We start from the raw sequence: 27739 nt of genomic DNA on the forward strand, positions 1-27739 counted from the left end.
TTGAGTTTGACACGCAATGCATCTAACATTGATCCAGACAGTCTAATTTTTCAGCCTCTCTTCAATGATGTCTTTGGCCGTTGTTAGATACAAGGGATTAAGATTGCAGCTGAAGTAGCTAGGGGTGAGCAAGTTCTTCACAAGAGTAAGCAAGGAATTATTTGGAGATTCTTTATTTTGATATCTTGGCTTTTCAGACAGAAGTATGAAGCAAGCTTATCGCACGTTGATGGGGAATTAACGTTTGCAGTCATTGTAGAAAGATTTCTTGGTGATGCAGATTCCTTTCTTATATTTGGTGTAATGTGATTTACAGGCTTGTTTGTCTGATTCTTTGAGGGTTTTTAGCTAACATTCCCAAGATTTCTGACTTCTTGGTTCAGCTGGGCAAGGTATTGATTAAACCAGTCTTTGGATCTGCAGCAGCTGATAATTTTACTAGTGAGCGGAGCAGGGGAGGTCCACACATGCAGACACTCACACTCACTCATACCCATGCATTCACACATGTGCACACACACACACCGATTCACAACACTCACTAACACACTAACAATTACACATATCTTCATACATACACGCACACACACACGCACCAAACACCTGTGTGCAGAGTAGTTATCCCAGATCAGTATCCATTGGATAACATGGGAAAGTCGTGGTTAGAGTTTTTGTGTTCTAGGACCCTTCCCAAAGGACCACGAGAAAATCTGTTGGGACAAGGGAGGTTCAAGTGTGCCCCCAACCATGGATACCCAGAGAAGTGGAGTACCTACACCAGGGTGCCCAGATGCACAGGGGTGCAATTGTGTCAGAAACTCTGGTTGAAGTCAATGGGAACCTCGGTTGTCCAGCTGCTGTCGTGACTCGTGAACAAGGTCGGTGGGACCCAGGCATGGCTTCTGGATGAAGAGGACCTAAGGAAAGAAGGCAAAGAGTCCAGACCACCCGGAGATGCCCAGGGCAGGAGATGCTTTACTGAGAAACGGTTTTTGTGTAAGTGCGGATGAGGTGTCCAGATGATGCGGGAAGATCCCAGGAGTCATCCTTGAGATGTCCCATACTGGTCGTCGAATTCCAGAGAGGTCAGTGGTCAGCAGGACCACCAGCAAGCCTTGGCAAATGCAAGAGTTTTGGGACCAGCAAGGTCCAAGGGACTCAAGCTTTGTAGGTAAGTTGGGGCCAGCCCTCAGCAAGCAGAAGAGTCAGGAGGAATCATTGGAGACCCCATGAGGACCCACTGGCAGCCAGCATAAGGAGTCACAGAGAGGCCTCAGCAGCACAACAAAGATGGATTCCCACGTTACAGAGGTTGCAGGGAGGACGTCATTCTTGGAGTGATGTGATGCTGGAGGATGGGGCTTCTTGGAGCTAGGAGGTCTTCAGACTAAAGAGCCAACAAGCCTTGTCAATGGCAAACAGACATGTTGCACAGGGTTTCCATCCAAGTAGCTCCACCGAGGGACCACAGACTTCTCAGTTGCAGAGAAGACAGGTCAGACCTCTGGAGAGCCACAGAACCACCCCCTGTCCTGTAGAGCAGTGGTTACCAACCTGTGGTCCAGGGACCGCTGGGGGTCCATGAAGCCTCCTCAGGAGGTCTGTGACTGCTTAGAAAATTAAATAATATTAACAGATTAGGTCCTCAGCTTTCACTAATGACTCAGTGGGGGGTGACCCTGAATTCCAATAATGATTCATTGAGGGACTCTGGGTTCCAGTAATGATAACATGGGGGTCAACAGAAGTCCAAAGGTTGGGAACCACTGTTGTAGAGCCTTGAAGAGTCCATGGGACAGCAAGATCCACAAACCAGTCGTCAACATTGAGGTGCCTGTGGATGCAGGGGAGTGACTCCTTCACTCCAAGGGAGATTCTTTCTTGCTGACCTAAGTGCAAACAGAGTCCTTGTGACTCTGGAGGATGAATGGCCACGGGGGTTGCAATGAACAATAACAAAGTTGCAGTAGGAGCCCTCCTACCAGCTGCAGTCTTGTCTTGGTTCCCAACAACGTCCAGCAGCAGTTCCAGTGTCCAGGTTGCAGAAGTGCCTTGCAGAAGAGACTTGCAGATGAATCTTGCTCTTACAGATGAATCTAGGGTCCCATCCTCAGTGGAGCCTTTAAGTAACCCAGGAAGGAGAGTGGACAGCTTCTGTAGTGACACACTTATCGGGGGAGCGGGGGTCAGGGATACTAATCTGGTGGATGCTCCAAGGGGCCTCTGCTCAAATTATTTACAAGATGACAGAATCAAGTGGCCAACTGGCAGAGCCCTGGGCACCTCCATAGATGAGGAACTGGACAGGGGGGTGGTCACCACCATGTCCTTTGTGTGATTTCATGCCAGAGCAGGAGTGGGAGCTGGGGTCTCTCGCACTGGAGTGAACAGGTTTATGCAAGGACGCCACCCAATGTGCCCTTCAAAACAGTCTGGCGGCACTCAGGAGCATCCCCACCATAGCCCAGAGACACATGTATCTAAAGAAGAGGTGGTACCTTCCCCTGCCTGAGCTAAGCTCAGCAGAAGAAGGGCAGAACAGTGTCTGAGGTCGGCACCAACACTGGGTTTCACGCAGACCCTGCAAAGCTTTACAGGCAATATGGGGGGACCCCCGTAGTACATGGAATCATGCAACTAACACTGGAATTGGTGTGGTTAAATGATTCAAACATGTTTGAGACCAAACGTGAAGCCAGTGAAGCAAGTTCGGTGAAGCCATTATGTAGATGGACATCTCTTGTTGATCAGTGTCCACTACATACCTTGAAATGGCTTTCCCACACTTGCAAAGCCCATATAATGGGATCTGGGGTTTGCAAGGGTGTCTCTGCTCATGCAGAGCACCCTCACACTTAGAACCATGCACCCTGCCCTTCAGTTGAAGGGCCTACCTTAGCAGTTACTATAGGGTCAGAGTGCAGTAACCATGATATAAGGGGAACCTTATATCTTGGGTGAAAGGTGCATGCACCATTTCACATAGGCTGCAATGGCAGGCCTGTATTCACAGTTTGGTGGCATAATACATGCTGCAGCTCATGGGAGCCCCTTGGTGTACCAATGCCCTGAGTACCTAAGTACCATGTACTAGGGACTCACAGGGGTACACCAGTATGTAAATTGTGGGGTGTAAAAGCTGTTTACCAACTAAATTTAGGGGAGACAACACTGACACCAGGCAAAAAGTGGAGGTAACTATGCCAGAAAGATCCTACTTTCCTACAACCCTCCTGGTTGTCCATCCACTTTTGAAGCTAGTGAGAAAATTGTGTGGGAACTTGGTAGGGGACTTTTTAATAAAGGTCACCATTTATACATATATAACTTCTACAAAGGTGTGCAATTGTTCAGAGAATTGTTCAAAGCGGTTGCTGTTGCTTGTGGCACATTCCGCTCTAACTGTAAAAAAGCTTGTTTGTAAAAAAACGTGCGAGAGGACAGTACAGTGCCTGAACTGCTAGCTGTGAAATTTGCAAACAGGAGAGATGTATCAATGTTGACTACCATCTATGATGGTAGTACTTCATCTGTGACTGTTTGGGGTCAGGTTGCTGAAGTGTGAAAACGTGTATTGTAGACTACAGTAAATACATGGGTGGTGTAGATGGAGTAGATCAGAGGTTGGAGCCTAACACTGCTGTTTATAAGGCTTACATTTGGTTTAAGAAGTTGGCTATCCATTTGTTTAATCTAGCAACCTTCATGCTTTGCTGTTTTCAAAGACTGTTATCCAGAGTCAAAAATGACATTTGTTCAGTTTCAGTAGTCTGTGATAGGCAGCCTTGTTGTAATGGAACATGCAAGTGTTCCTAGAGTTGGAGTGGTGTTAGATGTGGCTAGATTGAAAGATCGCCACTTTGCTGATTACATTCCTCAAACGCCCAGAAAAAACAATCCCTGTAGGAGATGTAGAGTCTGTATCCAAAGAGGGTTGTGGAAGGAGAGTCATATGTACTGCCTCAACTGTTATTTTAAACCTGGGCTGCATGTGCCCACATGTTTTAAATTGTACCATAGGAAACAGAGTTATTTGGAGCAACCATGAGCATAAAAGTAAACTGACTGGTCTGTATTGTTTTATATTTTTTGTTCACATTTCATGGTTGGCATTAGTTTAATATTTAGTTAGAGCTGCTGTGTTTGAAGGTATAGTTTTTCATCAACTTCCATTTGGTGTGTGTTTTCTGTTTGTTAAAAACAAATTTGATGGTGGTGTATGTGGACTGGTGCTTGGCTGGAAGCGTCTGGGGACTGACACTTAGCTGGCAGTGTGCGTGGACTGGTGCTTGGCTGGCAGTGTATGTAGACTGGCGCTCGGCTGACACTGTGTGTGGGCTGATGCTTGCCTGGCGGTGTACGTGCATGGACTGGCACTTGGCTGGCGGTGTGCATGGACTGGCCCTTGGCTGGTGGTGTGTGTGAGCTGGCACTTGGCTGGCAGTGTGTGTGAGCTGTCATTTGGCTGGCAGTGTGTGAAAGGTGACTTACTACTGGTCGTTACACACACTGTACGCCAAACGCCAGTCCATGCATTCTGTCTGTCACCAGCAGGTCTGATTGCTGTGTTAGACATGTAGGCGCCTGAAAGTGTTGGGCCCTTGAATTGTTGTAATGTGCTTGGCCCGCATCTGGCAGTGTAAATGGTCTTGTGTGTGTCACTTATGAAAGGTGTGGGAATGGCCGTGAAGCAGGTGGTGCCTTGCCGTGGCTTTACAGCTCACAAGCTGTGAGTCATTGATTCAGTTTTTTACCTTTCCACCATTAACAGTGCATTTTATTTTTGTGAAATCTCTTGTTATTTAAATTTCACGTTTTGAACCTTCACTCACCCACAGGCTAAATCCAACCAGTATGTTTGTGTACTTGAGGAATAGATGGTTGTGAAACAACCTTTGTCTTTTCTGTCTTTCTCTGCCAGGTTATACATTGTCTCTGAGGACAATCTACCAAATGTAGATATTTTCGTAAACTAAACACCCAGGGGAGTACAGGGTAGTGTTCTTTTCGTAGGTCCCAACAGGTTTTCTAACCCTCAATGCCCTGCAAACCTAAAAAAAAGTGAGTAAGGTCACAGATTGTCCTTGCATTTCAGTGCGATATTCTTCCAGAAACAGAAGGAAAGCACTATGGGCCAGATGTACAACCCTGGGTTTTGCGACTCACAATTTGCGATGAATATTCATGAGGTAGGTTGCAATTTGCGACCCCATTGGGAATGGCTGCCCTCACAGACATGGTGGCCTGCTGGAGACAGCAGACCACCATGTCTGTGACTGCTTTTAAATAAAGCAGTTTTTTTTTTTTTAATGCAGCTCGTTTTCCTCAAAGGAAAACGAGCTGCATTTCAAAACCAAAAATGAAAAGTTTTCTTTTCAAGTTTTCAGAGAAGGCAGTGGTCTGTGGTGCACTGCCTGCTCTAAAAAATATCTTCGCTGCCTTCCTGTTTGAGAAAGGGTTAGCACCAGTTTGAAACTGGTGGTAACTGCAATTGTTTTGTGAAAGCATTCACGGTCACAAAACAATGCTACATCGCGCTGCGACTCACAATTAGGAAGGGAACGCCCATTCCTAATTGTGACTCGCAAACCTATTTTGTGATTCGGTAAATAGATTACCTAATCGCAAAATAGGCTCTGTACATACCAAAATGATTTTTCCGGTCGCAAACGGTCCGATTCTGCAAATTGGGTCGTTTGCAACAGAAGAAATGGTACATATATGTGCCCCTATATTCCTACCACCCAGCATTTCTCCACTTGTCCCAATAAAAATGCTGCCCCACTTGTGTGGCTGGGACTAGTGCTCACGACAGGAACTGCTCAAACTAACATCAATGGGAGTCCTCACAAAGGAACACTCCATGGCCTTGGTTTGATTTGTTCTGGTGCAGGAAGTAGGCCCAGCCACACAGGGGAAGTACAGTTTTTACCATGGGACTTGGGGGAATGCTGGGTGGAAGGAAGTTTGGGGCTCCCTGTGGATTCTAAAACTTTCTATCACCGAAATGTGAGTATAATGTGTATTTAGTCAATTTTTGAGGTTTGCAATGGATTCTGGAAAACTAAACATAATGAGAGCCATGCAAGTCAGCCCACCCTGGATACCCCTAGGTGTCTCGGTTTTGAAAATGTACAAGTTGGCAAGGTTTCCGTAGGTGCTAGATGAGCTAGTTTCCAAAATCTTTTCCCTCATTGGGAAAAGAGGGTCAGTTTTGGGGGGAAAAATGTGCTGCCTCCATGTTGTGTTTTGTGCCGTTTCCTGTTGCGGGCATTAGGTCTACCCACATAAGTGAGGTATCATTTTCATTGGGAGACTTGGGGAAATGATGGATGGGCAGAAGTTTGTGGCTCCCCACAGATTCTAGAACTTTCTATCACAGAAATGTAAGGAAAACATGTTTTTGAGGTTTGCAAGGGATTCTGGGTAACTAAATGTAGTGAGAGCCATGCAATAACGCCCACCCTGGATACCCCTAGGTGTCTAGTTTTCAGAAATGTACAGCCTGGCTAGGTTTCCCTAGCTGTCAGCTGAGCTACGGTCCAAAATCTACAGCTACCCATATTGGGAAAAGAGGGTCCGTTTTGGGTGGAAAAATGCTCTGAGTCCATGTTGAGTTTTGGGCCATTTCCTGTTACAAGCACTAGGTCTACCCACACAAGTGACTTACTATTTTTATCAGAAGACTTGGGGGAGCATAGAACAGTAGAACATTTGTATGTATTTGTGCCTTTCAAATGTAAACCACTGTATAAGAAAGATGACATCTTGAAACATATCCTCCAAATCATGCACTAGTACGGGTGCCCACAAATTCAGCAATGTACAAATAACCACTGCACCTAAACTCTATATCTTAGGACCATTTCAGAAATACATAAGTTTTCTTGATCACCATTTTTCACTCCACCTATTTCACTATACAAAATGGTCTATTCTCAGTATTCAAAGAAAACCCATTGTATGGTGCAGCTCAGTTGTTTGCTATAAATAGCCCGCAATCAGAGGACATAAGGGTATATTGCTTTTGTCAATCAGCCATCGTGACAAAAAGTCACAGATGAAAATGTTGATGAAAACGTTGTCACAAATGGCTGGTTTTCCTACTAATTATCAATATTTCTTTATTTCAATAGTTATTTTCATTGAGAAAACCTTGAGGTATCTATGCATATGACCTCTTGCTGAATTTGGAATTTCGTCCACTTCTCAGAAATGCATACCTTATCTGAAACATACATGGGTTTCACACTGGTTTCCATCACAAACTGGACGTAGGGTGAAAACACAAGAAATAGGGAATATATGCTACCTCTTAGGAAAAAACAAAAACAGTAGTACACAATTAGGGGGCTCATTAACGAGGAAATGGCGCAGCATGGTGCCTTAAGCAATTACGCTGCGTAGAGGTGCGTCATTTCCGAAAAACACAGGGATGTGCCATATTTACCAGAATACAGCACATCCCTGTGTTTTCCCCAGTGCCGACGCTAAATCAGCTGCCTAGAACCAACGAAGCCACCCTTGCACCATGGTGCAAGGATGCCTGCGTTGTGGGGTGATTGTTTATGTACAGGAAGGGACTCCTTCCTGCACAAAAACAATAATTAATGGTGATTTGCTCCTTCTACGCTTACTGCAGAATGCAGCACACATAGAAAGAGCTAAAAACAAGGAGAAATAAAAGTATTTCTCCGCATTCTGCCACTCTAATGCCAACCCTGGGCAGGCATTTGTTTCTGGCGCTGCCTCAAGTTTACGGTTCGTTGTAAATCTGGGCCAGTGTCAAAAAGCAATGGGTGTTGTGTGGGTACGCCCACAGCAACACCCATTGCCCACCCCTTTGCTGCCGAAAACTATGTTGGGGTGGTCTATATTTACAAGGCCATGTTAAGCATGAAAAGTGGCTTAACACAGCCTTGTAAATATGGAAGAGGGCACAGCACCACCGGGGTGTTGCAAAAAGTGACGCTCCATTGGCACAAAGGGCTTGTAAATAAGCACCTGCGTTTTTTGATTCAGCACTGCATATTCCTGAATGCTGGGAAGGTGGTGATTTTAGTACAGTAAACCGTTAATGGGTAACCGTTTTAGGGGGGAAAAACAGACATTTTTATCTGGAGCACTTTTTCCCTATTTATTTTCAATAAACTTTAAATCTTGCTATATTTTACCTATTTTCCCAGTCCTCTCCAGGGGAATTCACAAATCCTGGGTATCTTTAGAATACCCAAGATGTTGGGGAAAAAAGGACAAAAATTTGGCATGGTTACCTTATGTGGAAAAAAAAGTTATGGAGCCCAAAGCATGAACTACCCATTATAGCCAAAAAAGGACTCAGTGGGTGGGGAGGGGGGATCAGCTGGAGACCTTGCAGCAAAGGGGTGACAGGGAGGTGATTGTGTTCTTGAGGTTAAATAGATAACCAGCTTGGCAGTTGGACATTTGGAATGCTGAGTGAACCCGAGGAAATCGATAAGGTGAAAGGAAGTGTTTTGTGAGCAAAGCTTTGTCCATTTGAATGCTGAAGTCACCCATTGTTGGGAATTAAAATTAATTCACAATAATGAAGGACACGCACCCCTGTCATGATTGCCCCTGCTATAATGATATATGGATCTCTGGTATTGATTTTGTTAGTCATGGTAAAACACAGATCATGCATCTGCACCATGATATTGGACTGTCTGACATTACAGACTTGTTTGAGAGGGAGGGGCTCACAAAGCACTACCCTCATGGTCACGAAAGGCTACTGCCTTTACCAGGAGTTAAGTAGCATGGGTGCGGAGCTTGCAGGATACCGTGTAGCAATCAGTAGGAGTGAACAGGCCTTTTTACCTGTGTTACTCGAGTGCGGGCCTAGAGGTCCACTCATGTAAAGTTCCACTGCTGTGTTCTTAACACACCCTTGGCCTACATCAAATTAGTATTTAGCATTGTGCAGCGCGTTTGTAGTGGCATGCATGTGCAGAGTGTATGAGTTCCTGTGAGTAGTACAACATATGGAAGACTCAGGTTCTTTTTTGACAGTCCCATTGCTGACTGGGGGAGCATGGAGAGGTAGAGGATTCCCCTCAGACAGATTTCTGGAACAATGCATTCTTGAGAACTGGGTGGGGCATACACTTGAGGAAGGAAGAGTCAGGCTCTTTGGTGCAGTTCAAAGGGGGCTCTTTGTTTCCGAAGCAGGTCACTGAAAAGGGCACTGGCACATCTTAGGAAGAAGATGGGGCTAATAAGAGAATCATAAAAAATAGGACTGCAGCCCTTTGGTAAACATTCGATGCACATATCACTATGGCTGACATCAAGGTGTAAACCTCTAATCACTCCCATGACCTTTGTTGTGGGGCTATCAGATTTGAAGTCAGTCCTGCTGTGCCAGACTGCTTTCTGGAGGGAGGAATGATAGGGCAGAGGAGTGGGCACTTCAAAGGGAAGCAGTCCACCAGCACAACCCTCAAAGAATCAGATACTAAATTACATTTTGTGTATGGAAATGGACTATAAGAAGGGGAGCATGAGGCTCCCAAAACTGGGTACTGCCAAGAAGCCAGTAAGGCTGTATGTCAAGGAAGTGAAGCTCTGCAAGAATTCTACCTGTAACAAAGACTGGGGACTCAGTTCTACCAGTCTCCCAGGTGGGAGAGGGGAATTCACCCAGGGAAGTCCAAGACCACCTGCTCTGGAGCATGGAGCACCAGCGCCCGCCTGCTTGCCAGGACAAGTGTGCTCTGTGAGGAAGAGGACAACACTTGGAGGGAGTGAGGGCGAAGAGGACAACGCTTGGAGGGGGTGAGGGCTAATGGGGGATCCTGGAAAGTGGATCCTTGTAGCGAAGTGTGGAATCGGCTGCTGCACTGATGGGGTCATCACCAATGTGAAGATTCAAGTCTGCTACCCGGATGCCAGAGGGGGCCACCAGGAAAGTAGCCATTACTGCTCTAATCGGGCCATTGCCCATTTGCAGGATAAAGTCAGCAACCACAAATGCCAGAGGGGGATACAGTGAAGAGTGCATTACTGTTGTGTCAATCGGGTTATAGCCCGCATTTGGAGTAAAATAAGTAAGCTGAGCTTAACCACCCCAAATGAACCCCTTGAGAAACCTGTGACTGCTCACTCTTGCTACATTGAGAGGCAAGTGCAGAAGGTGTAGTACTGGGCACAGTTTGCAGAGCTGTAGCAGTACCGACGCCAGGACACCAGTGGCAAACAACCCCCATGATTTGGGCCCAGTACCCTAATCTGCTCTGTGGCTCCCAAATAGGTTCTGGCATTGCTGTAAACACTTTCCTAAGTGGTGTCTGACCTTTATCGACGGGTAAACGATTGAAGGGATAATAGACATTGCATCAAGCGAGTCATCCTTCCATTCCCTTCCTTGTACCCCCTAGAGACCCATCCCTCATGAAAGGCTAAACTCAACATGAAAGGGAGGAACCTTGTACAAGGTGATATGAAAACAGTGGCGCAAGGAACCTGGAGGAACCAAAAGATGGTGAAGATGAGCAGCAAATTTGGAGTGGAAGAGGTTCTTGTTTGTGGCAATCTAAAGGGAAAGATGTGACCTAAGTGAAGATAAAAAAGCACCTGGGTGTCATGTTGAAGCAACACATAGGGTTTGATGTCAGACTGAGGTGTTCTCATGTTCACCCGTGGTTAAAGAATTGTAGGATGAGCATTCTGGCCATGCAAGGATATGGCTAGAAGCTACTGACTGACAAGGTAGTGAAGCAAACATAAAGGTCAGATTAACAGAGTGACAAACATGAAAAGTGGGATCAGACAACAAGTGAACGGGATGTGGTGTAGAGCTCTTTATATCCTCTCTTCCACATTGTAATTACTGGTCTACGAGTGGGCAAGAAAAAAGAGTCAGAAGTATATGAAATCAAAGAAACATTTATAGATACTTGGAAAAATGAGTCTGTTTTAATATACTTGTGTCTAACAAAGAATTGCAGGAAAATCAGATAGTATGGGGAGCTTAATCAGTCCATTATGATTGTAGTTTACTCCTCTCTTGTAAGGAAGTAGTGGTGAGCTGAGGAGAATAGAAAAATCTGGATTCTTGAATAGTAACATCTAAGTAGTAGGTTTTTTTGTTAGATACGGCCGGATGGAATAATTTTTCAGCCAAACAAGCAAGTAAGCCAGGGGATCATCAGGCCGAAATTAAAGAAATTACCATGTGGTCAGAGGAGGATGGGGACTGTCAGGTCAAGAAGAGTTGGAACCTTGAAACGCAAAAGGAGGGGGACTATGAGTGCTGGAAGAGATGAGCAGTAAGGTTTTTTGATTAGGGTGGTCTGAACACTGAAAGTGATTTGTTGTTATGGCTGGGGGAGAATTAAATTATCTTTACGTTCGTTGCCATCTTAGGCCAAATAGCATGTAAGGTCCGGGGGGAAGGGTGTGATGCTTGTGGGAAACACAAACCTGTTTGTAATAAATCAACCTAGAACACAACTTAAACACTAACTCCGTGGTGGTGCCCTTTAATAATTCACTACGTAAATTAGTGTTACACCTATACATACCTCAGTAGTAAGACCCTTATCTGCATATGCACTTTGCAATATCTCCTCCAACTAATCACTTCACATTGGCCCAGGATTTGTCCCTTTTGCAGAAGAGGCCCACATGATGTTGTTCATATTTTGTTGGAACATTTTTATTGTCATTGCATATAAGATATAAAAGATTTTTTCAACAATCAACCACTATATAAATAATCATATAAATCATCAATAGGCATGGGGAATATGGTCTGAATCACCTAATGTTAATATATGTTATTGTCTTTTTATTTTTTTAATGAATTTAAAAAAATGTGATTATTCATATTGCTGTGGAAATGTGGTAGCATGTGCATGTAAACAAATAAATACAATGAAACTATATTCTGCATTAGGTTTGTGTCTATTGTCTTAGCCTGAGGGACATGAGTAAATCACAGGGAAGGGACTAACAGATGTGTCACTGCTAGCTTCCAATACAGACCATTTTCCATATCTACCTTTAGTATGTTCTCTTGGTTTCAAGAATTCTTTACTCTGTAAACAACTCCCATGGCAGACAATGATGAGCTTAGGTGTAGTATCAACATGAAGTAAAATGTTACTCACTTGTACACTGTAAAGATGGTGGGTAAATTGTAGTCTCGAAGGAGTAGTAGAGTGGGGAGCCAGCCCTCAGTCAGACCCTGTGATGCATGGAACCCTGCAGTGAGGAGAAAAATATACCTCAGAAGTCAACAAGAGAAGACTCACATCACTGCACTTAAAAGAAGCCAAACAGAAGCACAGTCTTGCTTCCTCTTCCCCTGACACACATTTCCATCTTCTTGTCTTCATCACTCTGTGCTTGGCTCTAAAGTCTGTCTCATCTCTTTGCTCCACTTCCCCTTACTTAAACTGACCTCCATTTTCTCCCTTTAACTTAATCAACTTAACGGTTCTTCTTGAGCTTTGACAGAGAATGTTTTCAAATATGAAAATCAATTATACCATCAAGAGGGTGCACATCTATGGGCACAACATTTGCCCCATCCTTAGCCAATTTCTATATTTATCAGTTCAAATAGATGACAGTATTGGACAATAACGACCCCATCAAAATAACACCAATTCTCTGCCATAAATCAGTTGATGATAACTTTTCAGTCTGGAATAGAAAAAAGCTGCAGTTGGATTGTTTCTTTAGATAGCTCAAAAAATTGAATCCATTCTATCACTTCACAAGTGCTAGTGAATGTGAATTTGATTTTCTTGATCTTACAAGTCATTCTGCAGAGGGTATGTTTATTGCTTATACCAAATCTATTGAACAATGCATTAAGTTTGAATAGCTTCATCCTCAAATGTTAAGATACAACTTAGTCTATGGCCAGTATCTGCAACTAAGAAGGAATTGCTCAAACATGAAAGTACTTAATCAAATACTGAAACTTTAATATAAAAAATAAAAGAGCAACAGTACAAGGCACAAGTACTAAGGAAGGTGCACAAAAGAACTAGACAGAATTATTGTTGACTCTCCTAGATATCCATCAAAATTAAAAGAATGACTGGATTACTTTTGGTTCGACCTATGTTCCAATAGGGAATCTTCTTAAGAACACACAACACACATAACTTTTGCCCTCACAAGGAATTTCTCTTTCATGGGGCCTAGCAAACCCATGCAGACAATCACACAGACCAACACATCAGAAGAAGCACGTACTCCCTATGAGCAAAAAAGAGGCACCAATCAACACTAGCCAACAAGCATAAAAGCATTAATGCACACATAACAGTGAATGTGCATCAGAAGGGGTCACACGTTGATTTGCATTGGGGAGGGCAGGCCACAGGATGATTTACTGCAAGGGACCACAGATTTATGTACATTTTTGGAGCACAGGGTGATGTGGAACAGGAAAGTATTAGCAATGCACCACAGGATAGCACTGCGTCAAATGTCCTTTTGGGAACACTGATTTAAGTACTTCAAGTAGCACACTGCAAGGCCCATCAGGGGTGCATTAGGGAATGTATGTCAGAACAACGCATGCTGGAACAACGCATGTCTGAACAATGAGGTCGGAACAACGACCACGTTGTTACCACTAATGCCTTTACCACAAATGCCTTAACAATGATTTTTCGTTGTAAAGACATTCCTGGTAAAGGCATTAGTGATAGGCATGCATGGTTCCAGAATGCGTCCCCCCTGGCCCCTCACCCCCACCCCTAAAAATTACTGCGACCCCGCAGCCCCTCCCCTAAAACCACACCAACCCCCCACCCTTGCCCCTAAAACTACCCCAACCCCCCAACTCGTCCCTAAAATTACTGCGACCCCCACCCTGCCCCAAAAACAACCCCAACCCCCACCCCATCCCTGAAACCTAAGGTACCCCAACTCCCAACCCATTAACACCTAAAACCACCCCGCCCCTAAAACTACCCCGAGCCCCCCACCCCGCCCCTAAAACCTAAACCCCCAACCCCTCACCCTGCCCCTAAAACTACCTTGAGCCCCCACCCGCCCCGCAAACCCAAACCCCCCCAACCCCCACCCCGCCTCTAAAATTACTGCAACCCCCACCCTGCCCCTAAAACAACCCCAACCCCCTCCCCATCCCTGAAACCTAAAGTACCCCAACCCCCACCCGTAAAACCTAAAACCACCCTGCCCCTAAAACTACCCTGAGCCCCCACCCCACCCCTAAAATTACCCGACCCCCAACCCACCTCTAAAACCTAAAACCACCCAACCCTTACCTCTAAAACAACCCCAACCCCCACCCCACCCATCCCTAAAACCTAAAACCACCCCAACACCCCCACTCCTAAAACTACCCCGAGCCCCCCACCCCACCCTGCCCCTAAAACCTAAAACCCCACCCAACCCCCACCCCACCCCTAAAATTACCTGACCCCCAACCCTCCCCTAAAACCACCCCAACCCCTACCCCTAAAATTACCGCAACCCCTCACCCCGCCCCTAAAACCTAAAACCACCCCAACCCCCACCCCAAATACTAAAAATACCCGACCCCTCACCCGCCCCTAAAACAAAAAGTGCCCCTCCCCCAAACCTAAACCGCCCGACCCCCACCCCTAAAACTAGAAATACCCCGACCCCTCACCCCGCCCCTAAACCTAAACCCCCCGACGCCAGCGCCCCTAAAACTAAAAATACCCCTACCCCCCACCCCTGAAACTAAAACCCCAACCCCCCACCCTGCCCCTAAAACTAAAACCCTAACCCCCCACCTCGACCCTAAAACTAAAAATACCCCGACCCCCACCCCCACCCCTAAAACAAAAAATATCCCGACCCCCAGCCCCTAAAACGGTCTCACTTACCTGACTCATCGCATCGTCCTCCTGAGCCGACTCCCTTGTTCTGTGCCTTAACCACGGATGTGCGTGGTTCAGCACATGCGTGGTTAAGGCACAAAACAACAAAGTTGTGGTTAACGAAAGCGTTGTTCCGCTTTCGTTGTCCAGGACTTTGTTGTTACGGAGTCATGGTTCAGGGTGTTTCCCTGCATTAGGTGATGTGCATGGGAGCCCAGGGTAATGCGCCTCTTCAGAGCATTTAGTGTTATGCATCAAAGACGTACTGGGTGATATTTAGTTCTATGGAACCGATTCATATTCAAGGAGTTTCACATAATGAAGCACAGTTATGTATGTATATGTGTTTATTTTAAGTTTTACATAGGTAGGATATACCAATTTGATGTCAGAGTGCTGAACATTAGGCAAAAAGCAACATTTGTAAGAAATGGAACTGTCTAGTATATATCAATGTTTACACTGTAAGGTTGAAACACCTACATAGCTATTTACTTAGACACACTGTAAAGTACATACTTTCATAGAAAACATAATCTATGAGATAAAGTATTTGGTCTAAGTAACACAAAGTGAGATAACAGGAGTATCTGTTATTCCTCTGTTCAAAACATATACAAAGGGAAAGTGCTAAATTTCAGATAGTTGTTATTTCAAATTCTGTGTGTTGCCCCTGAAAAGGAATGAGTATGTGTTGCTAGGGGAGTTATAGTGCATGACTTTATAAGCTATGCACTTCACCTGCATATGCAATGTTTTTCCACATGGAGCCGGGTCAGAAATCTTATGACAAAGGAGACATGATCATTCTTTTTCTTGCATGTGGCTAGTCTGATTGCTACTTTTATGGTTGTCCAGCTAGTTGTATGGAGGTCACCGAGTAAGGCTCTTAGATGGACCACTATTGAGATACCTAACATTTGAAATAGCATTCATCCGTTTTGTTCTGAGGTTATGAATGGTGCTCTAATGTCATTGTGCATTTTTAGTGAAGTTGACGTGTCCTTATAGTGAGAGTTGGTTGCCTAGAATTAAATCCAGAGTCTTATATTTACTACCAATGGTCGGTTTGACTCCTGATTGGCTTGAGTCCAGCATTCAATCATATGCAAGGATATTGCTTTGGGATACTAGAATATTTTTGTTTTATCATGGTTGAGTTTTAAGATACATTTGAACTGCCATATTTAGTCAATGTAAGTCGTTTTTCCAGATTGATAGTGTCTTATTCAGAGTTAATTTTTTGATGAACCTTCATCTGTGTGCCTTTGGAGTGGTACTGTAACCTGTGAAGACTAGGGCAACATACCAGTAACCCCAGGTGACTTTTCTCTGTACACTGCTACTTTTGCTCTCTACTGATAAAGCGCTAAACCCAGAAAAACGTGTGTAGAGATAACAGCACTACCTGCACCAACGTTGGTGAAAAACTACAACAACTTTGAAATAAGCACATTGTATTTACCAGGATGCAGTGGGGTGAACTGTACCATACCTCAGATCACATCAGGACAGGAGAGACGGCCGAAGAAGGACTGCCCTGCTTTTCCCAGTACCTGGCAATGAGAGGCTGCACCAAAGACTGGAATGCAGCTGCTGCTTCTAGGCTAGCAATGAGAGGACTGTGTCTGCTTTCAGAGAACTCACCCCCAAGCCCAGACACAAGAGGTGAACTCCAAGAGTCAGTTGTCTGACCTCCTGATAGAACTTTAGAGCCACAAAAACTGCAGATACCGGCTTGGCAAAGTTAGTAGCCACATGCACTTGTTTGCCTCTGACTGCCGAAGCGTAGACCAGGAGACGAAACCCTGACACTCAAAAGTTGTACCTGAGTCTTCTGGGTCTGAGAGAGTGGCCAAAGTGCTTTTTGGTTGGACAAGACGGACTCTGCCTGCAGTTAAAGGAAGGGAACTACTGATTTTGCTACAACCAGAGACCAGTAGACAAGTGGCAACTGCATTTTGGCTTGACTTCACCTTGACCTCAAGGAACATGGACCTCGGTGGTCAAAGTCACCCCAACAAGTTTGTGGATCAAGGGGTGGCCCAAAGAGGATCTCCGTCGACCGGATCAGCATCTCCAGCATCTTTAGCATCCTGTTTCCCTTACATCAGGACGACTCCATTGATGTCTACAGCAGTTTGCCCAGAGATCCTGGAACTGGACTGGAGACAGCTTTGACTGCAAGGTAACTGTCCTACTATGACTTATTGTCGTCTTTGATTTGCTCCCGGCCAGAGTTTTTTACCCAATGTGGGAAAGAGTAGCCGAACACAATGCTACAAATAATTTTTCTAAAGTTTCAAAGTAACCACAGTAGTTGCCATTGTTTGTTTACATTTTGAGTGAAAAGCAGTGATTTACAATTTACTGAAAAATCTAACTTAACAGCGGATTTTGTTTGTTTTAGTGTCTAAAACTCATAAAAATAAGATCTATTTTTATAAGTTGGGGTTGGATTTCTTTTGCATCATGTTTTTCACTTGTTCTGTTGTTTTTGTGCTTCTAAGTGCTTCACCCTAGTCCCTTTGATAATGCCTGACTGCTCAAAGCTTCAAGGTCACACCTGCCTAGGTTTGAGCTAAGGTTTTCCAAATGGGCCTGACTGTATCCAAGGCAGGTTTGTGAGTTTATTACACGGTGAGGATGTAAAATGACACTATATAATAAACCTCATTTCCTCACACATTGAAACTTATTTATGATGTTTTAGCATAGAGATCTTGATGAGATGGTTCTCAGGATGTTTGCATTTTAGCTTGAGGCATTTGGGCTGCCTTTGAAGGTAGAGTTAGAGAAAGTGATTTCAATGAGATCAGTAGATGGTATGACAAGTTAACCAAGATGGGGTATTTGTTCATCATCTGGCCATCATGGGCGATGATCAGGTCCAATGCATAACCTTTCTTTCGTATGAAATGTCTACATATTATGTTCCTAAAGGAAAGATTCTAGAGTGTTAGCTGAGGGGTCTGAAATGTCTCCACAATTAATACTATAGTTTCCTAATAGGATGTGATTAGAGTCAGAGAAATGTTTGCATAGTATGTGGAGAATATTGTTATATGCAGGAGGATGCAGTTGGTAACCATGCGTAATAATGGTGTGGGGTGTCTGGGTTTGTTTCAGCATGAAGACATTGAGGGCAGAATTATCAAGGTTTCACGAAATGCAACGCAGCAAAACAACCTGTTGTGCTGCATGAAAGGGAGAGAGCAGGTATATGCCATATTTACCAATATATGGTGCATTATTGCTTGCTGCCTTCACTGGTGCACAATCTGATACTTAGTGGCAATGCATGCACCTTTGAATTTCAGGCAGGATTGGTTTTGTGCAGGAACTTTTTGTGCAGGAACGGACACCTTTGTGCACAAGAACAATCCTACCTTGCGTTGCTTGGTAAATCTGACTTAGGGATCGCATAGCCCTTGCGAAACCCTAAGTGACTCAAGGGCAACTCAATCCCTTGATAAGTCCGGCCCCCTATTTGTTGGATGTTAAGTTCCTATAAGATTCTGCATTTCAAGGAGCTTCACTGTATTAGAGCTACTTCTACCCCATTCATTTTCTCCTGTCCGTGCTCAGAATAGAAAATCCTTGAGGTAGCAAGAAGTCTATAATGGATTGAGAGTAGTTATTAAGCATTTGTTGGGTCTAGCCCTCTCCCCATACTTTTTGCCTTTACCCTCCAAATCTTTGCTGAATTCATTTTGTTTGGCCTTAGGACTCTGTGCACTTTACCACTGCTAACTAGTGCTAAAGTGCTTGTGCTCTCTCCCTTAAACATGTCAAGATGGGCTTACACCTGTTTGCCGTATTTAACATACTTCTAAGTCCCTTGTAGAATGGTATACCATATACCCAGGGCCTATAAATTAAATGCTGCAGTGGGATGCATCTCTTATTGTGCCACCCATTTGAGTTGCACCTGAAAACATTCCCCAGGCCTGCCATTGCAGCCTGAATGTAGTTTTAAACTGCCATTTTGACTTGGAATATAACTCCTATTTTATTACATCTAAGTTATCCCTAAGGTAGGCCCTAGGCAGACCATAGGTCAGGGTGCATTGTAATTAAAAGGTTGGACATGTACATTTAAGCTTTGCATGTCCTGGTAGGGAAAACCTCCTAAATGTGTTTTTCACCTCTGTGAGGCCCATCTGTCCAATGGGATAACATTGGGTCGCCTAATAAAATGTATTGAGTGCTATGTTGGATTGCGAACAGATAAACACGTCATGTTTGGTACGTTTGAAGTTTCATAAGAAAATAAAAAACCTCTTTAAAGGTAAATTCGGGTTTTAAATTACAATTTAAAAAATGCCACTGTTAGAAAGTTGGTATTTTCCTGCCCTTGTCCGTTTTGCGTCTGCAGCCTGCCTTGGGTCACAAGACTGGGTGTAGTTGGCAGTTACAACTTTGTGAATTCCTCTCTGACAGTCACGCAATAAAGGAATTAGGTGTGACTGATTAGACCATCTTCTGGCAGGATTGGGGGACAGGGGCGGAGCTGGGCATAGCCCCACTTACAACTGAATACGCTGTGGTCTGCCTTCACACAAAGGGCTTGTCACCTGTATATTGTCTCTGCACCCAGCTTGGAGCCAGGGCTAAGGAGTCAGGAGATTCCAAGCACTTCAGATAGAAACCGCTAGAAACTTCAACACATCAAAGAAGGCACCAGGTGTAAAAATGGGGTCCTTAGACCCACTCCTCATTTCATTTTCTGGACCTGGAAAGGACCCTCAGAGGCCTGCCTGCTGCTGTGGCCTGTTCTGTACTCCACAAAGACTTCATTGCTGCACATGGAAGGATTGCTTTGCTACCTGGAGTCTGCCCTGACCCCCCACCAGAGGCCTGCCCTGTTGCTTGAACCCTCCTTCTCCACCTGAACACAGGACAACCAGAGTGACTCCAATAGCTAGTTTGCTGGCCTCCTTTTCAGAGCCACAGGGAAGTAAGAAGCTCCCACCACCTTGAATCGACACCTAGGCCCAGCTTGAGTGAGTCCTAAACCCCCAAGTGGTGCTTCTCCAGTCCTGGACCCTTGGAGGTGGAGCTTAATGTGCCCAGTTTGCAAAAGCGTGTGACTTAGATGATTTGTGGCTAAAAAGTGCCCTGAGAACTGAGGGAAGAGCAGGACCACCTGCTGATGTTTCCGTCCAAGGTGCATCACCGGTCAGCCTTACTTCGCAGCTGCTACGTTCTTCTCTGCAGCACAAAATCTTGTTCAGAGATCCTTCACCAAAGGAGTATCCAGCCTCCTGGAGATCTCGTTGGCTAAAGCCTCCTGAATTGTCCCGCTGGAGATTTTTGACTTCCATAAAAGTGACTAAGTTTGAACGTAGAAATCTTCACTGCGACTTCATCTAGCAGCTCCCCGATGACAACACTCCTTCCTCGGACACCACCAGCAGCATTGCCCCACTAACTTTACCTTCGTAGAACTTTTTCACCAGAATTGTGTCTGAGGGCAAGCACCAACTGGGATCAATCAACTTCTGACCCATGCTCCATCACAGACAGCTATATTTTTCAACTTTGACCCAGTCTCGTGTGACCTTCAACAAACCAATTGGTTGCCACAACGCTCTCCAACTTCCCCGCAGAAATTGGAACAAGGTCACTGAAGCCCAGCTCACCGCCAGCCTCAACGCAACACCCCTCCCAAGCCGACGACAACGTCAACACTGCCACACAAAACCTCCATGAAGGGCTCACCCACTGCGCCAACACCCTCGCCCCCCTCAACACACCCCACTACAGAAGAACAGCCAAGAAAGCAAACTGGTTGTAATGAGGATCTATGTCTGTAATGGTAAAAGGAAAACTACAAGTCCCATAACTATTCTGTGGCAGGCTGAAGGTGTCACACATAGCAAGGGCCACCTAGCACTTATTCACCTGGATTGGTGAATGAAAAACAAAAAAATTGATTTCCGCTTTATGACGTTAAACATTTAACTTGTTAGGTCTCTGGCTAAAGGAACATCTCATGTCAAGAAATAAAAAATTTGCCATAAGAAGAGGTATGCAGAAAGTGTACTTTGTATCAGCCCTCTTCGGTTATAGGCTTGCATGTGTGGTCAGTGCATTGCCATTGCTTGGGTGCCCTGTCCGTCAAGGCCAAGGAATTATGGAATTTATGAGGATGGTGATGTTGTCCCAATGGTGTTTCCATAAGGTGGTGGGGTATTGCATGAAACAGCCTTTCTGTTAGCCTGCAGGTGAGATGTAACCTATAGCTTTTAATTGAGAGCAACTACACAATACTAATCACTTACATCCCTTGCTATTTAAACACACAAGGACCCATAAAGATGTTCACAAACAGTGCTATTACTCTATGGGCTTTGTTTCATGCATTGTTCTATTCTCCGACAAGGAGGCTAACAAGCTTTAAACAGTAACGCAAAAAGTGTTAGCAATAGCTTTTTTTCCTCCAACAGTGTCCTGTAGATAATGATTTTATCTTAATAAATGTCTACTTATAATATAAAACATGTCACACATGAGGGTGTAGGTGAAATACTTGAACTTATAACATTTTGAGAAATTAAAAATCTGGTTAAGCATGTTTTTACAAGACGTGCACACGCTTTGGCGTTCTGAAAAAAAACCAAACCATTCATTTTGTCTACTTTTGCCTACTATTGTTACACAGTGATTTTTTTAACAGAATATAGTAAAGCTGGCTCTATTGTGTGTTTTTATTACAAGGATTGCACACTCATAGGATTTCTTGAAAATTAACCAAAAGCTGGCACTCCCGTCCTTGCGCATGACGAACTAGGAAATGGATCCAGGTTAGGTGGTTTGGGTCCCGATTCTATGCATATTTTCTAAACAGAGGATTAGAATCCGTTAAGTCAAACTTCAGGACAGATTTGGGGTGGCTCTCTTTCAAGTGTCTTTCTCAGGCTCCTCTCCAGACACAGTTTGTTTGTAAAGTGATGCTTCTCACAATAGGTAGCAGTGGGGCTCTTTTCAAACTGGAGCACCCACACCATGAGCACAATGAAGTGTAAGGTTTCTGCATTGAGCTGTCATCCACCTCTATGGAGCAGTAATCAAGGAAAGTTAAAAGGACAGGCCTGACCCTGAAACTTCCTCACCTACAAAATAATCTGCAGTCCAAACCTTCAGCCCTATCATCCATCAAATGCGAGTGCTCAGTGTAGGAGGCTGGCCTGGCTTATAGTGGGTAGCTTGTGGTACTTACACCTTGTGCCAGGTCCAGTTATCCCTCATTAGTAGAATAGAGGTGTTTCTAGCAACTTAGGCTGTTAGAGGTAGCTACGCAAAGCAGTTTAGGCTGAACTAGGAGACATGCAAAGCTCCTACTATATCACTTATATCATATAGCACAATATCACAAGAAAACACAATACTCAGAGTTACTAAAAATAAAGATACTTTATTTTAAAGTATCTCAGAGGATACCCTCATTAGGAGGTAAGTAGTATACACAAATTCTATGTACACAAACCAAAAACAGGTAAGTAACAGTAAGAAAAGTAGTGCAAACAATCTAGAATCACAAAAGGATGCAATAGGTAAACATAGGTCTAGGGGCAACACAAACCATAGACTCCAAAAGTGGAATGCGAATCACAAATGGACCCCAGACCTATGGGAGATTGTAGAGAGTCGCTGGGACTGTGAGAAAACAGTAAGGGTGTCCAAAATACCCCACCCCAAGACCCTGAAAAGTAGGAGTAAAGTTACCCTACTACCCCAGAAAGACACAATAGTTGTGATAGGGGATTCTGCAAGAACCACAAGCACCAGAAAAACACTGAAGACGGATTCCTGGACCTGAGGACCTGTAAAGGAAGGGGACCAAGCCCAAGAGTCACAAAAGTGTCCGGGGGGCAGGTGACCACTAAACCCCGGAAGAAGTTGCAAAAGGGCTGCCTCCAGGTGGAAGAAGCCGAAGATTCTGCAAAAACGAAAAGGGCTAGGAACTTCTCCTTTGGATGGAAGATGTCTCACGGTGTGCTGGATGTTACAGAAGTGTTTCCAGGCAGGAATACCGCAAATAAGTCTTGCTAGCTGCAAGAGTTGCGGTTGCAGATTTTGGGTCCTGCTGGGGACCAGGAAGGACCAGGATGTCGCCCCTGAAGGAGGAGACAGAGGGGGCGCTCAGCAACTCAGAGAGCCCCTGCAGAAGCAGGCAGCACCCACAGAAGTACCGGAGCAGGCACTTAGAAGATCTGTGAACTCAGAGTCACAAAAGGAGGGACCCACAACGTCAGAGTCCAACTCAGCGGGTTGGGCAATGCAGAACGGAATGCTGGGGACCATGGCTAGGCTGTGCACAAAGGAATCCTTGGAGAAGTGCACAGAAGCCGGAGCGGCTGCAAATCATGCAGTACACAGGTTTGCTGTCTGGCGTGGGGAGGTAAGGACTTACCTCCACCAAATTTGGACAGAAGGGCCATTGGACTGTGGGAGACACTTGGACCCAGCTCCTATGTTCCAGGGACCATGCTCGTCAGGATGAGAGGGGATCCAGAGGACCGGTGATGCAGACGTTTGGTGCCTGCAATGGAAGGGGGAAGATTCTGTTGACCCACAGGAGATTTCTTATTGGCTTCCAGTGCAGGATGAAGGTAGACAGCCCTCAGAGCATGCACCACCTTGAAACAGTCGAGAAAGCCGGCAGGATGAGGCGCTACAATGTTGCTGGTAGTCGTCTTGCTAGTTTGTTGCGGTTTTGCAGGCGTCCTGAAGCAGTCAGCGGTCAATCCTTGGCAGAAGTCGAAGAGAGAAGTGCGGAGGAACTCTGGTGAGCTCTTGCATTCGTTATCTGAGGAATAGCCCAGAGGAGAGACCCTAAAGTAGCCAGAAAAGGAGGTTTGGCTACTAAGAAAGGAGGCTTGGCTACTTAAAGAGGCAAGCACCTCTCAGGAGGGGTCACCTGCTGGCACTGGCCACTCAGAGCAGTCCATTGTGCCCCAACACCTCTGAATCTAAGATGGCAGAGGTCTGGGACACACTGGAGGAGATCTGGGCACCTCCCCTGGGAGGTACTGGTCAGGGGAGTGGTCACTCCCCTTTCCTTTGTCCAGTTTCGTGCAAGAGCAGGGCTAGGGGATCCCTGAACCGGTGTAAACTGGCTTATGCAGAGATGGGCACCATCTGTGCACATCAAAGCATTTCCAGAGGCTGGGGGAGGCTACTCCTCCCCAGCCTTTTACACCTATTTCCAAAGGGAGAGGGTGTAACACCCTCTCTCAGAGAAAATCCTTTGTTCTGCCTTCCTGGGCTACCCAGACCCCAGGGGGGCAGAAACCTGTCTAAGGGGTTGGCAGCACCAGCAGCTGCAGTGGAAACCCCAGAAAGGCAGTTTGGCAGTACCCGGGTTCTGTGCTAGAGACCCGGGGGATCATGGAATTGTCACCCCAATACCAGAATGGTATTGGGGTGATAATTCCATGATCTTAGACATGTTACATGGCCATGTTCAGAGTTACCATTATGACGCTACACATAGGTAGTGACCTATGTGTAGTACACACGTGTAATGGTGTCCCCACACTCACAAAGTTCGGGGAATTTGCCCTGAACAATGTGGGGGCACCTTGGCTAGTGCCAGGGTGCCCACACACTAAGTAACTTGGTACCCAACCTTTACCAAGTGAGGGTTAGACATATAGGTGACTTATAAGTTACTTATGTGCAGTGAAAAATGGCTGTGAAATAACGTGGATGTTATTTCACTAAGGCTGCAGTGGCAGTCCTGTGTAAGAATTGTCTGAGCTCCCTATGGGTGGCAAAAGAAATGCTGCAGCCCACAGGGATCTCCTGGAACCCCAATACCCTAGGTACCTAGGTACCATATACTAGGGAATAATGTGGGTGTTCCAGTGTGCCAATGAGAATTGGTAAAATTAGTCACTAGCCTGCAGTGACAATTTTAGACAGCAGATAGAGCATAAACACTGAGGTTCTGGTTTGCAGAGCCTCAGTGATACAGTTAGGCACCACACATGGAACACATATAGGCCACACACTTATGAGCACTGGGGTCCTGGCTAGCAGGATCCCAGTGACACATATCAAACACACTGACAACATAGGGTTTTCACTATGATCACTGGCCCCTGGCTAGCAGGATCCCAGTGAGACAGTAAAAACACCCTGACATATACTCACAAACAGGCCAACAGTGGGGGTAACAAGGCTAGAAAGAGGCTACCTTCCTACACTCAGGAAGAATAGCCCCTTGCTAACAAAGTCTTCATGGAATTTGTGAAGGTAGCCTTGTGTCCATCATCCTCCTTTCAGTGTCTGGATCTCCACCCTCCAGCCACTGGAATACCAGATATATGCTTCAACTTTCTGGAGAAACTATCCCCATACTCCATCTTGTGCTATACTGCACCAGGGGCATTCACAATAGATCCCATTGGATTCAGTAGTAAGACTACATCTACAGGGTACTATTACTGCTAATGTGCTACACACACAGCACCTCATGTGCAGTCGACATGGGCACAAGGTAAGGTTTTGGGTAATCACATAACAGCAGAACTATACAAAAGAGTGCCAGTAGGCCCCTCTTTCACATGACACCAGGAATAAAAAAAAAAGTCAGTATGCCGCATGTACTTGCAGACAGGCACTGGAACACGCTTTTCTACCATGACGGAGATGTTCCTGAGTGAGTGACTATTAGAGTGAATGAGTGACAGTGAATGAGGGAGGGTAAATGACTATGTGTGAGCAAGAAGGTGAGTGACAATGAGTGAATGACTGAGATTGAATGACTGAGAGAGTGGCTGATGGAGAAAATGATTGAATGAGGCTGAGTGACTGACTGAAAGTGAGTAAGAGAGAGATTGAAAGTGACAAAATGACTTAGAGTGTGACTGAAAAAGAGTGAGGGACTGAGGCAAGGACTAAGAGAGAGAGAGAGAGAGAAAGATGGAGTGACAGAGTAACTAAGCATGAGACAGAGTGACATAGAGGATGACTACGATACGAAGCGTGGCAAAGTGAGTGAGTGAAACAGAGTAACTGAAGAGTGGTGCAGAAAGAGAGAGAAAGAGAAAGTGACTGAGACAGAGACATAGAGTGACAGAGAAAGTGAAAGTGTAGCAGTCATGCAAGTGTAGAAGCTGGTCTGGGAATGGCGGAGCCATGAAGCTGGAAACCAATGAAGACCCTGTAAATTAGGTGCGAGGAAGAGAGAATAAGGTACACGCAGGTATATCAGCAACTAAATAGGGCTGAGGGTGCCAGAAGAACTCATATGTTTTGGGGGTTGGAGAGTAGAGGCTGTTAAGAGGCTAATGAAGTTGTGGATGGAGTTTAGGCACGCTTGAAACACTAAGAGCACGTGATAAGTCAGAAATACAAAGGGTTAAGGGGAATGAGGAGACTAGCAGATAAGAGGCTGTCACCTATTGACTTTGACAATGTTTGTTTTTGTTTTGCATTCTTAAAGAGATCGCTTTAATTTTAATGGCTGCACTCTGAATAAAAAATATCTTGAGTAACACCTTTACCCGCCCTTCTCAAACTTTTTCATCTGCAGTGCTTATTGAATCCAAGCACAGAGGCCCTCTTTACACCTACCAAAATAATACTCAATTAGGACTCAAAAGGGTGTTTGCACCAAAACTGCAATTACAATGTGTGTTCAAACTTTGTAGGGGCCCAGACGTTTTTCCAGGCACAAATTCATATTGTATTATTACTATGAGTTTTGCAGCTCAAAATAGTGAACAGTGTATGGTGTTTACAGCATTAGACCCATTCCAGCCTGTAGAAAGTGTAACTGGGGTAATCCAGCACTGGGGGAAACTGAACTACGCGGTGTCAGTACTTCTCTGGGCAGTTTCATAGTCCTTTATGACCACTGCTCTTTTAATGATAACTAACATGTTTGATGCAGTAAATAATTTAAATAAGATAAGCAAACGATACGAGGCTTGCTAAATATTGGTCAAATAACTTACTGCCTGATCCAAATTACTTCTGGCAATACACCACAGACAGGCACCAACGCAATTATTTCTGCTCAGAACAGACTAATGAAAACTAATGAAAACGCTGGATGCCATAGAATTCATATTGTGCTGAAGTAAACTACATTCCTTAATAATGATGTAATGATTCAAATGAAAGCAAAACCAGCAGTTCTGCTCCTTGCATCATATCTGAATGGCACTGCTGTTAGCAGATGTGTGTACTTTGCTCATTACAAACACATCCAGAACTGAAAATAAAAAATGTACTTGTCCATGTTGCCTTTCCTCTTGCTACTCTCACTTCATATGACTTGCCACCAGCATACACCAGGGGCATGGTTTAAGGTCTGGCTAGATAGCCCAGCTTTCACCATACCTTATGTGATCAACAGAAACAGAACTAAGAAACACTACTGACAGAGTGGCTTTGTCTCCACAGACGTTGATTTTCTTAACTACAGAATTTGATTTGGTAGAATTTGTGTTCTTCTGCTGAAAATGAGTACTTATTACACCGTATACCTTGTTGGAAAACCTATGCTCTTTACAACAGGCCTTTTTTGGTTATGGTGTTCGGCCAATTATACTGATTTTGATTGACTTGCTTATTGTTAAAGGCCACAGAACTTCAAGGGTTGATTGTTATTACACCATGTTAAAACCTGCATACAGGTATTTTGTTACATGGAATTGTTACATGGAATCTCATGGATTAACATAGTAGGCAAGGGTTAAGATGTTGATGGAAGATTTGCACTGTCATATTCTTTGTTAGGTTCTTTCAGGAGGGGCTGTACATTGTTCTGCCAAGCAAAATTTTGTACATATATTATGTTTATATCTTTGTGTATTAACTCACATTTAAGAAGTGGCCTGTCCACTTTATGAAATGAAATA

The 27739-nt window shown here is 44.8% G+C and overlaps 1 protein-coding gene across 2 annotated transcripts in view; it reads right to left on the reverse strand.

The window, feature by feature from the left end:
* Positions 1 to 27739, reverse strand: part of MSS51 (MSS51 mitochondrial translational activator) — a 339755-nt gene that overhangs the window by 17678 nt on the left and 294338 nt on the right. For both annotated transcript variants that reach the window (XM_069210674.1, XM_069210673.1), the window contains one exon: positions 12135 to 12228. In XM_069210674.1, the coding sequence (XP_069066775.1) occupies positions 12135 to 12228 (94 nt within the window). The remainder of the gene's footprint in view (positions 1 to 12134; positions 12229 to 27739) is intronic.

This window comes from Pleurodeles waltl, chromosome 10, assembly GCF_031143425.1.
Source record: "Pleurodeles waltl isolate 20211129_DDA chromosome 10, aPleWal1.hap1.20221129, whole genome shotgun sequence".
NCBI lineage: Eukaryota > Metazoa > Chordata > Amphibia > Caudata > Salamandridae > Pleurodeles > Pleurodeles waltl.